At 42.8% G+C, this 14491-nt stretch overlaps 1 protein-coding gene across 1 annotated transcript in view; it reads right to left on the reverse strand.

Moving 5' to 3' along the window:
* ARPP21 (cAMP regulated phosphoprotein 21) overlaps nt 1–14491 on the reverse strand; it is a 155131-nt gene that overhangs the window by 92893 nt on the left and 47747 nt on the right. The window contains exons 6-9 of the mRNA XM_042955233.1: nt 13975–14119; nt 12490–12568; nt 11730–11789; nt 10865–11005 (exon numbers count right to left, since the gene is read on the reverse strand). Coding sequence (XP_042811167.1) covers nt 10865–11005; nt 11730–11789; nt 12490–12568; nt 13975–14119 — 425 coding nt within the window. The remainder of the gene's footprint in view (nt 1–10864; nt 11006–11729; nt 11790–12489; nt 12569–13974; nt 14120–14491) is intronic.

Raw genomic sequence — 14491 nt, forward strand, 5'->3', positions numbered from 1 at the left:
TTACTTTTCTTGCAAAGAGTTAAGCTTAATCCCTCTCCCCCCCACTCTATACACACACAGATGAAGAATTCAATTCTACTAAACATGGACGGGGCTCAAACGGAAGCCTTTGAATTTCATATCGAATAACTGAAAGACAGTCATCAATATGCATAAGTATCTTAACAAAGAAAGGTTTCTGTGCACAACAGGATAAAATATTTTGATGGTGTAAGACACCTATCAAAAATATTTTAATAGTCGAACAGATTAGAGGAGTTTAAGAAGCACTTTCCCTCAATACTTTCAAATCTCCAATTAAAACATTTATAGCTGATGTCTTTTATTTCAAAAATAAAGTGCTACGTCCTTCAACTAGTTCGCAATTTGCTACATCCCTCTTCAACTCTTTCACAATTTCCACCGCCATTTGGTCATCTTATACCATTCTGTTCTCTCTCTTTTTTTTTTTTTTTTAACGTTTTATTTATTTTTGAGACAGAGAGACAGAGCATGAATGGGGGAGGGGCAGAGAGAGAGGAAGACGCAGAATCCCAAGCAGGCTCCAGGCTCTGAGCCGTCAGCCCAGAGCCTGACGCGGGGCTCGAACTCACGGACCGCGAGATCATGACCTGAGCTGAAGTCGGCCGCTTAACTGACTGAGCCACCCAGGCGCCCCTATTCTCTCTTAAATGAGAGCACACCTTGCAAACCCCATAAATGCAGTGCTAAGCATCCGGCTTCCAACATCTTTCAAGCATCTTGCCAACTCATGTTCTCAATTTTCTATGTGTTTGACAAATTCATTTTATTCTTCTCTGTCTCGGCTGTACTGTATCCATAAACAGAGGCGTGGAAGCTAACGTGGGAAACGCCTTGACTCTCCTTCAACCTAAGGCTATTCATGAGCAACAACAAAATTAAGCAGAATACTCAAAGTCAGCAAAGGTCTCTGAGGCCTCTCCTCTTATTGGTGCTAACACCCTGGAAAACAAGTTATGTGCATTAAGACCCCTGACGGTATCTATCCACCTTGACAGAGCGATTGCATTTCTAAGAATGAGTCCAAAGAAATAGTAACAAATGAATACACAATTTGACTGTTCAAGACAGCAAAACGGTGGAAATCCATGGTGGTCTGATTAAGTAGCTTAATGTATCTCCACATGTGACACGTAGCTTTATAAGATGATATCCGAGGCTACTGACTAACGTAGAAAGGCGACGTATAGAAGGATATACTACACTCACATATATGTTGAAACCATACTATTTAAATAAGAATAACGATAGCAGCAGTTTTCTCCAGATGGCAGGGTAATGGGCAACTTTTACTGCTCATCTTTCATACATTTGTGATTATTATAATAAATAGCATCTCATCAACAAAATAATAAAAGCTATTGGTTTAGAAAGATAGGAAACCAAATCAGCAACCTACAAGTGGTTTGTATATAACCACTGGATTGTGAACAATTAAAATATTCTTATCTTTTGAATACTTTCTTTCACGCCCTGTATTATTTTATAATCTAAAATGGATACATCGTTGTGGCATTTTGTCAAAAATCCCTCCTTTTTTAATGCTATGTCCTTGTTGATCTATATACACAGAGACTTGCATTTAATAATCATACTCTAATTGTAATAAGTAAGTGATAGTGTTCAATCTGAAGACCTTTTTTCCCCCTCTCTAAATGGAGAACCCAAATAATAACGGTAGAGGAAAAAAAAGATAAGAAGGATGAGTAAAAAAAGGAGAAATTATGAAATTGGAAAAAGAGAAAGAAATCATATGCCTGAAGACCTAGAATGCTGTCTTCTCTGTCTGTGAATTCAGCCATTTCTGAACAGTACTGTCCATGGTATTGGCAACAGTACCCCAGAGGCATACACATCAGATGGATATATTCAGCTAAAAAAACATGCATATTTCTGCAAGTTTACCTGTACATTGAGAATTTCCACAAATGAAAATTTTCTTTAAAAAGGGGCTAGGTTATCAGTGAACCTTTCATAGATAGAGTGCGCCTTCCAAACACCCAATGACCAAAGCTCCACTCCCCCCAAAACACAATGCATGTGAATAATCCAATAACTTGATATAAAACGGACGTGAACTAGCATACAAAATTTAACGGAGCAATAGTTTCAATAATTACACTAAATTTTAAACAATTCCCACGTAAATGCTGATAAGCGGGGCTAACAAAGGTCTGGCGTTTTCAAAACACACATTGTTGTGTCTTTTCATCCCTACAGCTTACTAAGAGTGGGCTTTTTGCAAATTACAGTAAAACCTTGGTTTGCGAGCGTAGTTCTGGAAACAGGCTTGTAAGCCAAAGCACTCGTATACCAAAGCGAATTTCAAGAACCGTCGGCCCAGTTGTGATCATGTGACATTGAGCAATCACGTGCCACTCTTGCAGCATGACATCGCTCGTTTCTCAAGTTAAAATTTATTAGAAATGTGTGCTCGTCTTGCGGAACATTCAGAGAACAAGTTACTCGCAATCCGAGGTTTTACTGTACTTAACACGCCTAAGACAGAAGCCTGGTTTGCTTCGTTGGAAGAATGGAAAGTAACAATTCTTATCTTAAAGTGTTTGGGAGGGTCAAGCCCAATGCCAGGCACGGGTAAATCACTCCATAGATATAATCTATTATTACCATCGTTCGTACCTTTCTGGGGAGTCAAAACCTAAAGGCCTGCCAATGAATATTGAGGCAACATTTACATTAGTGTTCATTTTAATGAGGGTAAATCCAATCTGCACTATAATATTCAAATAATGGTTTGATTCATGAGTTCCAAATGAAGCAGTAACAATGGTCTGAAAGTAATGTTTTCTTTGCAAACTGCTGAATGTGATTATTGCTTCTTGGCATGAAAGGCTTTTTGCTTACAATGCTGTGTATAAAAACATTCCATTTAAGCTTATATGCAAATATAGTATTTTACTTGCTGAGAAGGTCCAGAGTGATCAGTGTGCTTTAACTGGTATGGAATGACTAAATATGCATTGTATGTGTAAAGAAATGCCGTTTTTTTGATTTTTTGGTTTTTGGTTTTTTCACTTTCCTGGTTTAAAGGGCAGGAGGGTGGGAAGTGAGCGCTGTGCTCTCCCAGAAATGCTGTGGGATCTAGACAGGCTGGGAGGTTGAAAGGAGTCCAGCTGCGGGGTAAAATGTATTAGGTATGCAACCACTTCTCCGGGCGGATTCCGATCTATTGCTTGAAAATTGGTACCGATAATTACAATCTAGCCTGTTAAGTATGCGCTTCAACGGAACCAAACACCTTTGGCCAGTAAACTACAACCTGTCTTCCTACCATATGACCCATTCTATCTGTCCCAAAGCCACGACGACATGCTAATGACCTCTCCGCTATCAGAAAGGTTAAGATCCACAAGTCACAAGAACTACACCAAGAAGACCAGCTGGTCAATATACATTTCATCTTCAGGTACGACCCCAAACTTTTCCCAAGGCACCGGTGCTCAAGTGCTGACAACCTTAATGACGGATCTTGATGCAAGGAAGAGAGAGAGCTCTGGAAGCAGGTCTAATTCTGCCGCCTACAGCAAAACCCTAGGTGGGAGCAACCAGGCCCCAGTAATAGTGCTCCCTCCAAACCGATCGCACATTTGAGATCACACTGTAGGTACTACGTGTGTGTATAGTGAACCCTTCTCCAACAGCCCCAACCTGCATGACACAGATCACACACACACACACACACACACAGAGTCCTGATCAAAATTACCTTGTTTCTTCAAACAAACAATAAACAGAAGATGGACATATTCTATAGCCTACACTTCTTTTGTTCAAAGCAGGCCACCGAATACCCGAGAACTACTTTTCGCTTGGCACAGTCTAAGAACACGGAGCTGGGTTTTGTCTTACTTCTGCGCGTGCCAGGACAATTTTTAATCCGGGGTGTTCTGCGGTCCTGGAGTTTTGTTGGCATCACGGTTTTAACATCCACCTTAGTGTTACCATGGTTTCCTCGAGTTCTCTGTTCAACTTTAAACATAATTAAATGCGAATTAGGATTTTGTAAGGAAACCAAGCGATAAGGTTTGGTTTTCTTCTTGCTCTTTGTCATTTCAGAGTATTGATTCTGTGCACGTTAGTTCTTGTTTCCCTGACCTTAGGTGGAGGGTCATGGCTGTAGAGGCAGGCATCTTGGGTCTTCTGTGTATTGACTAAGTACGATCAAGACCCAAATCTCAGTTTTTGCTCCTGTAAAATGGTCTAGCTCTATCTACCTCGAATGTGGTAAGCTAAATAAACAAGCACTTAATTATCTAAAAAAAAAAAAAAAATCACTCCATGGAAAAGCTCTTTAAAAAAACAGTTACATTAAAGATTCTAATATTATAGAAGGAGCATGCGTGTTTCATTTCTAAAATTAAGTGGTAGATTATCCATGCAACACTCAAAGGGCCATCCATCATTTCTGGTGGGGGAAAAGAACACAACAAACTTCTTTTCTCGCCTCAAGATCTATTTCTGAGACTTACCTATCTCATCTACAGGATATGTTCTCTGAGGTATTTGAGAATAATAACATGAGAAAATACAAATATTTGAGAGCAGTGATAGGGAGTTTGACCGATGTTAACAAATAAGTCTTACTTTGAGCCTGAGTATTGATTAAAGGACTAGGGTGTCAGTTCAGTAAATAAAGCATCATGGCTTTCCTAAGAGCAATGTGATTCTGAGTTAGGCTTCTGATCTTCAGCTTTTAGTCAGACGATTTCTATTCCTATAGAAAGTGCAGAGTAAATTTACCATGTTTAGAAGTAACAGGATACCAACCAACCACTCAGAGATTTCCAAGAGGCACTTAAAGAAACTGATGCCTGATCTTCTACAGAGGATTATTCGGCAAGCAGTGGCATCGGGACGTTGCTCCGTTTACTGACGGGTGCCATTCACGTGCCAGCCAAAAGGAAAACGAATAGAACACACGTGGGAGGAAAGCTTGGGGTTTTAGTGAATCTGTTTGTTTTGGCATAAACATCCTGGATCACCTGCAGGGAGTGAAATGCCCAAGGGCCAAAACCCAGTAATTCCCACCTTAAACCATAGCCTCTTAAGACAACTGAACAGAACAGGTGTCCCTTACGGCTCTGGCACTCCCTCTCTGTGTCTGCCACTGGGCATGTGGAAGGTCCCACAGTCCCGCCTCTCAGGGCAGGACTTATCCATCACTTCAGGGCTTCTTGACAAAGTCAAACGGGCTCAACCGTTGTCACCAAAGAGAAGCTTTATTTAGACGGAGAGTAAGTTTATGAGTCTTCTGATTTACCAAATAGCTAACTCAGGTCATTATCCTCTCTGGAACAAACAAACAGGCCAACTAGGGTCATCACTACCCGGGTCCACACTTCTCAGGAATCCAGGCATTGTATTATCTTAAGACGTCACCCCAAAGCTCTGCCTCTGGGTCTCTATTCTTGTTTCATGGTTTCTGGGGCTGAGAACCACTCTCCTCCAATGGAGATGCCATTTCTGTCTTTGATCTGCACTCTGGAAATAGGGGATTTCAGGCAATGACAGTGGGTGGGTGCCAAAGTCAAAGGAAAAAAAAAATATTCGAGAGATGACAACCTTTTAACGTGACAATTATCTGGGACTGGTTCAGCAGTTACTCTGACATATGCAAAGACGTTCAGGTACACTTGAGACTCTCTGCCTATGCCTGATCTTGGCCCCTTGGAAAACACTAAGGCAAGAAGATGGTTTCAAGCCTCCAAATGATACAAGCTGAGCACATACCCTTTCTCTACGATGGAGAAAGACAGATGGCGGTGAAAAAAAAAATCATCTAACAAAAGAACCACGGGCTGCTTTGGGCTAACCACCTGGAAAAGTAAGCAAAAGACAAACTGGAGACAAGAAAGGCAGATACAGAGAAGGTGGAAGCTTCTCATACAAAAATAGACTCAGGTACGCGTAGCATTCAAATAGTTTCCACAAAATCGTTGCTCATAGTTTTAGTCTCCATCCCAAGTGCGTATCTTTAGAACGCAACACCCTAGAGAGTAAATATGCGTTGTAAACATCACTTTTCATACCAGAATAACACCGACCCTGCCCGGATTTCCAACGGGCTCATTTGGTGCCACCACCAAACCTGGGAGTTGACCAAGAATCCCAACGGAAGAAAATATGAAAGGGCCACAGAGTATAACGTATTTCAGGCAACCCACAGGGGAAAGAGGAATAAACCAAAGGTGGCAGAACATAACAGGGTGAATCTCAGCTCAAAAACGTCGTTATTCCAACAAAAAGGCAGTAATTCTCGTGAGAGGCATCCCCAGCTCTTCAGACCCCATCTGCGGACGGATAGGTGTGCTGGGAGCCTCCAGGTTACATATCACCTGCTCTTACCCTGGCCAAGTCAGAGAACCAACAAGGTTGCTGTGCCGTGAGAGTCAGGTGACTTCCCTTTGTTAATTCTCCAAAGCACCCAAGTTTGCTCAGAGGAAGGCACCTCCCCGGAATGTCTCCCACGTGAGCATGGCTGTCATTTCCTACTCTCTCTGGACTACTCTAATTTCCAACCCTAACCCCACGCTCCTGTGGCTACGGCATGAAACCATGGATTTGAACAATCGGGTTGCCTACAGCAGTTTTGTAATGCAATAGACGGCTTTATCTCCTACGCTGATGTCGTTGATGAATGTAGCTTTTTCCGTTCTTAGGGGGGGAAAAGAAAGATGGAAACGGAATAAAACAAGGTTGAAATTGAATCACTATCACCCCCTGCCAAACACTGCATCTTGTTAGTAGTGATAACCACAGAAAAGGTAGCAAGAAGTATCAAACTGTGGGGAATGATTTTATTTGCTGATTACCACTGAGTTCATTTTCGAAGATCTCTCCCCATTCCCCCCCCCCCCCACCCCTGGGCCCATTCCTTGTATCTTATCAGACAACAAGAGACTTAGATGGCATTTCCAACCAATCCAAGGAATCTTCTTGGGGATTCTGCTCAAGACGTTCTGGGTGGTTTTGCTCTAAGAGAGTTAGGTTATTTAAGAACATTGTTCTTGGCATGTAACAAACCGACTTGGATCCCAGCCATGCTAATCACTGCTTCTCTGTTGGTCCAAAATTGAACCTGAGTTTGTGCCTCATTTTCTGCTTCTGTAAAATAAGGCTCTAATTACCTAGGTTGTAAATACGATTTCAAGATTAAATGAAACAATATACAGGAAATGAGAGGTAAAGTACCCCATGCAATGAATAAGAAGTAGACAATCCTACTCTATCACTTCAGTAACTGAAAAGTTAGTCCTCAGAGAAATGTTTTCCATCATGAAGGACAGGTATATTTCCTCTCAGGACATTAGAGAAAATACCAGAGGCGAGGAAGTACATACGCACATGTACATACAATCCTCACAGGGTCTTATCCCGACTTAAATGCTTTGAGCCTCACGTGAAAGTATTCTCTGTCTGTGCAAACCTTAATACTCTCAAGTCACACCGTACAATGACCCGAACTGCTTACACTCTAGAAGCGCGAGCATTCTGGGAGATGAATCCCAGCCATGATGTGGCTGAGCGACATCCACGTCAGAGGATCAGTGTCGGTGAGATAGAAACATCAAAACTTGCATGGAAACGTGCTTTCTCACTGTCAGCCCTACAGTCCATTTTTGTCCCCTCCGTCCACATTTCTCTGCATTTTTCCCAAGCTACGGTGCCATTTAAGATACGCACCTTCACGGACTTGCACTGAACTGGCACAGAACCGCGTACTCCGAAAAGGCATCCCTCAAACACAAAACCCACGAGGAGCCACCTGAGGAATTTCCACCTTGGCCTCCTTCCCGCCGGTACTTGGAAACGTCTCCATCCAACAATACGCCTATTAAAATACGTTTCTATGACTGTGGTCCCCATGACCATCGCATACCAATTGCCCTGACAGCACAACTCTTGAAATTTTCCGAGAACCCAAGAAAACCAAGACGCCTACGACTTACACGGCAAGTTCTGATTAGAACGGCCCATTTCAGACTTCAACTCCAAGAGAACATGGGAACAAACTTTTAAAATCAAACATACAACTTTCTACGGAACAACATTTCTGCTTTGTTAAAGATGCCGACGGCGCTTCAGGTCCTGAGGATGGGACTTGCTCCTCTTTGAAAGATGACATTTAATTCACCCACTTCTCTTGTCCGAAAAGGCCCTGCCCATATCCCCAGACAAGAGCCCCTCAAATAGAGGATGGTCAGGAGGGTGGCTGGACTAGAACAGCAGGACTTGACAGCTCCACACCGGACACTGGTAAGGTCAATTCTTCTGGAAATACCTTAAGAGTCCATGATCTACGGTCATTTGTCTTTTTGTTTAGGCATGGTGTGAGTCACAGAGAGGGGCTAGGGGGTGTGCATAAGAACAGGCATTCCGCTGTGGCAACCACACTTGAAACATGCTCCTTTCACTCTTCCTGAAGGCATCAACACCTGGGGTCTATTTAAAATTGGCCAGTTTTGAAAACATACACACGCACATGCACACACGCACACACACACGTATGAAAACCAGTGTTCTCCAGGAAGTGAAGAAGTCTAAGAGCGTGATAATATGATACTTACTAGCCAGAAAATAGAAGTCTGAAAGGACAAATGACATACTCTAGTGATACTTGGAAACTTGTAAGAATCCCAAGGGTTCAGACCGGAGCTGCCCAATGGGCCTTCCCGAAATCACGGAAATACTCTCTATAGGTTCTGTCTCATACGTGCACTTGAAATGGGGCTAGCTTGGCCGAGGACCTGAACTTTGAAGCTTAAATCTTATCTAAATTTGATTCATTTCAATCAAAACGTAAATAGCTCTATGTCGCTCCTGGCTACCACACTGGACATACAGCAAGTTCAGAGCCATCACTCAACATTCACCAAGAGTCTTTACACAGTGCCAATTTTCTCAAAAACCACTCTACCTAGAAACAGGTCTCAAACACGTGCGCTAATGTTCATGACCATGCGATTGCAAAGATCAATGCGAATTATAAATAAACGCACTCGCTCTACTGGTTGAACCTGTGTCGGACGCTATACTTGACCTATGGGCATTTCCATGTCTGCTATGGTCTACGGAGAGAGAGGAGGAAAAAGAAAAAGAAAACCATCCACCGCTGGCCTGTTTTGCGATCAATGTGTCTCTGCACTTACAGCACCCGAGAGTCGTAAGAAACGCCAGAATGGAGACTGAAAACAGCAACAGCGAGGAATTCTCCATGGGGAGGGGACCCATGAAGAATGAAAGGGCAGTGGCCTTTCATTCCTATGACGGTTGAAGATCGGAGGTCCACGCGCCAGCAATCAGATAAAGCGGAAAGCGGGTAAGTTTCAAAATGTACTTTGCCAGCCTGGAGCGCAACCTCAGGGCCCAATAACTCCGAAGCTTCGAGGGCTCTTAAACATCATTTGCCTGAAACTGGCGTGCAAATAAAAAAGCAGCCGAAGCCCAGAGAGGCGCGGTGCTCGGTGTCCCTGAGACAACAGCCCAGGTCCATCCCAGAGCTCTCAATTTGTGTTTTCTCCACCATGGCCCGCACTCTCGTTCTGCTGAACACGGACCGACCGAGCGCCGTCAACAGAAAGGGCCTCATCTGCAGCCATACTTGCCCAGCCTCTCTGGTGAGCAGAAAACACAGTGTTTGAACCACACTGCTCTACCCAACACAGAGGCTCCCTCCACTAACACGGCACTCCTAAAAACCACGCCATGGACACAACTCACCAAGCGCACTGTGGAAAATAAATGATAATACACAGACGCCTTCGGAGAATGTGTCGCAGAGGGACGGTTTTTCAGTTTAACGTGGATTTTGCTAGAGAAGTGGCTTTGACACAGACATCACTTTAAGACAGCCAGATCCACATTTCCAAAGCCAACGGCTACTCATGCTGTGCTTTGCGTGACTCAACGGGCCCATGGAAAGACAGGAAGACAGAGGCAAACCATCACGTTAAGGAGCAAAAACAAAGAAACATCTTCCTTTCAGATCTGGAGCTTAGCTATGGAGCTCAAAATTCACCTTCTTCAGGTGAAAAACAAACAAAAAAAGGAGGCGGCAGATTGTAACGGATTTGTTTCAAGTCCCACAGCCGGTAAGTAAAAGAATTGAGTCCTGGGGGTGGGATTTCTGTCTCTGGGTTCAGGGCTTTTGGTCTCGCTAAAAACTACAGCAAGACAGAGGTCTACAAACCAGAAAGAGGAAGAAAAGAACAGCTATCCTGGATGCGTCACTGTGGTTTTAAAAGGTCTGTTATTTTCAATTTGAGTTACATTTTGACATAAAATGTTCCATGCTCTTTTGATGTAATCACATGGAGTATGTTTTTTAAATGGTTTTATTCATTTATTTATGTATGTATGCGTGTATGTACGTAGGTATTTATTTTGCGGGAAAGAGGCAGAGAGAGGGGGAGGGAGAGAGAATCGCAAGCAGGCTCTGCACTATCAGCACAGAACCTGACGTGGGACTCGATCTCACGCTTTGTGAGCCCATAACCTGAGCCGACATCGAGAGTCAGGTGCTCGCTCAACCGCCTGAGCCACCCATGCGCCCCCTCACGGGGAGTACCGAGAGAAGAGAGAAAATTTTGTTTCAGGAGCTCTACAAAAGTTCTGGGGATAATTCCACTTTCTTGCCCGAACTGTATCAACTTTCCTGGTCCTCAAATAACCTTCTGCAGATAAATGCCACACGGTGCTGATAAGTGCAAGCGATAAATAACGCTGCACAGTTGAAATGTCACGTACATCGTATACCACGCTCTTATAAACGAAGCCGTACGAGCAAAAAGGAAACGCTAAATAAATACAGTGATGGGCTTACATTCTTGTGTTGCTGGTCTTGTTGATGATAACAGATTTCCCTGTTTGATCCACGTTGTGATCCAGCCCAAAGTAAGCGGCCACGCGGTGCACAAGCATCCTCTGGTAGGATGACATCTGAGGGAACTTTTTATAATGATTACTGGAAAGGAATACAGGACAGAGTGGGATCAGCACTGGCGCTTCCGGCCTGTAGTACGTTTCACAGGTACACACACAAAACCAGCCCTTTCCCGTCCAAACCGCTAAGCTTAGTTCATCGTCGGCAACATTTCGGGTGCTCGTTTCTGGACACTTTGCCACTGATGATGTACCTATCGGTTAAGCTACAAGAAGTGTCTTTGTTTCATAGCTGCACGTTTCTCTCAGCAAAGAGAACCTAACGTCCGTTGGAAAGTATTCTCTTCTAGTCCGTGATCCCCGATCGGCACAGCCAGGCCCAGGACAAATGATATGACATACTATGTGACAGCAGATGCCTATCTGGAGATGCGTCATTACACGGTTTACACAGAAAACAGCGCAATTATGCCCAGGCATCACTGACTGCAGCCAGCTGGAGCCCATTAAAAAACTATAATAAAAATGAAAAGGGTTGCCTCTTGTCACAGCTACTCTATGCTAATCAGCGGCCCCGTTTATAGCCATTTTGTCAGGAACTTAACAAGCAGAAACACACATGGTCCAAGCAACAATCCCCATCAATATACAGCTTCTAATCCTAACAGCATCCCCACTCACCAAGTCGGCAAACATATTAAGTAATGTTTTATCTATCCCTCAGTCTTTCCAGAACGCATCATTAAACCCAAAGCCCAAACCAAGACCCCGTCGTAGAAATTAACCCGCCTTGCAATGGAACATACTTGTTGTCACCAATGAAATCAATAATCTCCTGCTCCATTTTCAAGAGTATCATCCTGTCCCTGCAAAATAAATGTTAAAAATGAGAAGGTCGGACGGACTGGCCATTCCCAAAGACCAAACAAGTTCATTTGCGTGTATGACAGAGATGGCTTGAAGGTACGTGACTCCACATCTTTAACGCTTCTCTGGAACGTGCTGCCCACATACGTATGATTTCATTCCACTGGAGATGATTTCTCCTTGTAACGTTGAAGCTTCTGTGGTTTTTATGTTACTGGAGACATATGAGGAATTAAGCCCATAAAACAGATCAGACACATTGTAGATTTTAAATTCATAGGAAACGGGACCAGAGCAAAGCCCAAGTAGAGAGTTCTACAACTACAGTGGAACATAATTTGGCTTATTTGACATTGACTCTTGTTCTCTGTCCTTTCCCCCTTAATCCGTATCTCTTTGTGACCAGGAAAGCAGAACCCGTAAACTATAACGTATTCACTGGAGAGCTACCCAGGACTCAAGAGTTATCTATAAGCATCGTATGGAAAGCAATTTGACGATAAATTTCATATATTTTTTTTAAAAAAAAGAGTATCTATAAGGAGTAAACATGCAAACTATTCGCAGAAAATATAAAAGAACGCTTAAGACTTTAGAAAAGGTGCCTGCATTTTACAACTCCGTAAAGTGTTTGCCCTAACCACTTTCCGATAGTCCACTCGACTCTTCTAAAAATAAGAGGCTTATTTAATAATTTACCTGGAATTATTCTTTAATGTGTTAATCAGAAACTCATGCAAGTCTATGCCAGTAGAATCCGTGTATTCTTGGCTGCAATCTGAAACAAACAGCAGGATGGAGTTGTCAGGAATGCGGATGGGGAAAAGGGGGTAGCAATGTTTCCCTCTTGCTTGGGTACATTTTAGGTGAAGCCACTGGCGTGAACGGGACGTGTTTCGAAACTAGCAAACCGGCAGGGTAACACCAGAATGAAAGTCAGATTCGCGACAGAGGAACCCAGCAGATCCCGAGTATGGAAAGATCCAGCTGTCACAGGATGGGGCGTGGGCACGGTCAGGTAGGAGGTGGGTGGGGTGAAATGTCACGTGTTCCTTCCCTGCTGTACATCAGCGAGGCCCCTCCACGTGACAGACCCACAGACAGAACTCTGAAGAGTTTGGGATTCCAGGAAATCCCTTTTCTCTTAACCCCGAGAAGGCAAAAAATATAAGTTCTGTGGCAAGGCTGTCTAAATATCAATCAGTGCAAAACACAGGAGGGCACTAAATAATCTCCAAGTCTTTCAACTCTTCTGATGCTGGCTAAAGCTCAATTTCTAAAGCCATTTAGGAACCTGTAGTTCTTTACTCTTGTTACACCTCGGGTTTTAGATCTTCCATAACAGAGGCCATCGGTAGAAGCAGATACATGGTTACAGAGCATAAAAGTCGCAGATGCCCTATTCTGCCTCAGTTACTTAAAAAAGAAAAAAAGAAAAGGAAAGCAAAAGTCTACCGCAAAGCTATGTACTCATGGTATTCTTCATTTCAACCTAACTTAGTTTTGTCTTACTTTGCGTTTGCTTTTTTTGTTGTTGTGGTACTTTTGTAACAATCAGACAAGTCTGGAAGACGGGTTCAGGGATTTAGAAGGCAAAGCGCTGTTTGTTCTTGGAAAAACTTTATTGAAGGAGAAGCGTGTATTTTTTAGGTGAGACATTATGTGGCAGTATATGGGTGGCCAGAGGCCAAACCCATCTGTGCCAAATACAACGTTACTCATGTATGCCATCGACACTGATGGATACATCTGTGCTTTGGGGACACTATCACTCATTGGCTGTGAATTGCTAATCCACTGTCTGTCTTTTAAGATAAATAGGGAAGTGCAGCTCTAAAACTAGGTATCATTACTGCTCCTCAGCCCAATTTAACTGGACCAATAAGCCTGAATTAAGAGATTTATGCTCACTCCTGTGCACCAAGTTACCACTGAAAATAGAAGACCCAAATGAAAATCCCAAGAAATAAAGGATCCTAAAAATAACCTTTCTGGCTCCACAAATGACACTGCGAACAGAAAGAAAATAGAGTTCACACCTTTTACACACACACACACACGTACACACACAGAAAAGTATAGGCAGAGTTTGGTGCAGGTAGATGTGTGTGTAAACCTAGGATGTGCTCGGTGACTACTGATCTGTCCAAATTCGGTAAGTTAAGGAAACATGTTCACATTCACCTTTTGATAACATTCTGATCTTGGGCTTTTCAGAGGTTTTATCTTTGTTTTTATCCTTTTCTTTTTCTCTTTCTGAGTCATCTTTCCTAGATTTATCATCCTCTTGCAGGCTGGGAAAACTGGAAAGCTGTAAATGAATTGATTCCTGTTGAGGAAAAAATATAATAATTTAGGGCCAGATTTAAGAATCTCTGTCTGGTTTCCATTTTGCAAAGAGGTTATTAAATACAGGAAAATGAAAGCCAGGAGCAGGTTTTTTTTTTCTTTTCTTAAATGGTAAAAAATTAAACCTGTCAGAAAAATAATTGCCCTTTAAGGTGAATTAAACTTCAGAAGTCAATGGGAGTTCATGAGAAACATCTCGTACTAGAACTTGGCCTCATGAATATTCACATTAAGCAAGTCACTTTCTCCTAGATCATACCTCTTATTTTCCCTACAGATTTATTTTTGAACACTTAGGAACCATTTCCTTATCAGTAAGCTTGCATCACAGCCACTGTCATGTCTCAAAAAA

This window comes from Panthera leo, chromosome C2 (assembly GCF_018350215.1).
Source record: "Panthera leo isolate Ple1 chromosome C2, P.leo_Ple1_pat1.1, whole genome shotgun sequence".
Classification (NCBI taxonomy): domain Eukaryota; kingdom Metazoa; phylum Chordata; class Mammalia; order Carnivora; family Felidae; genus Panthera; species Panthera leo.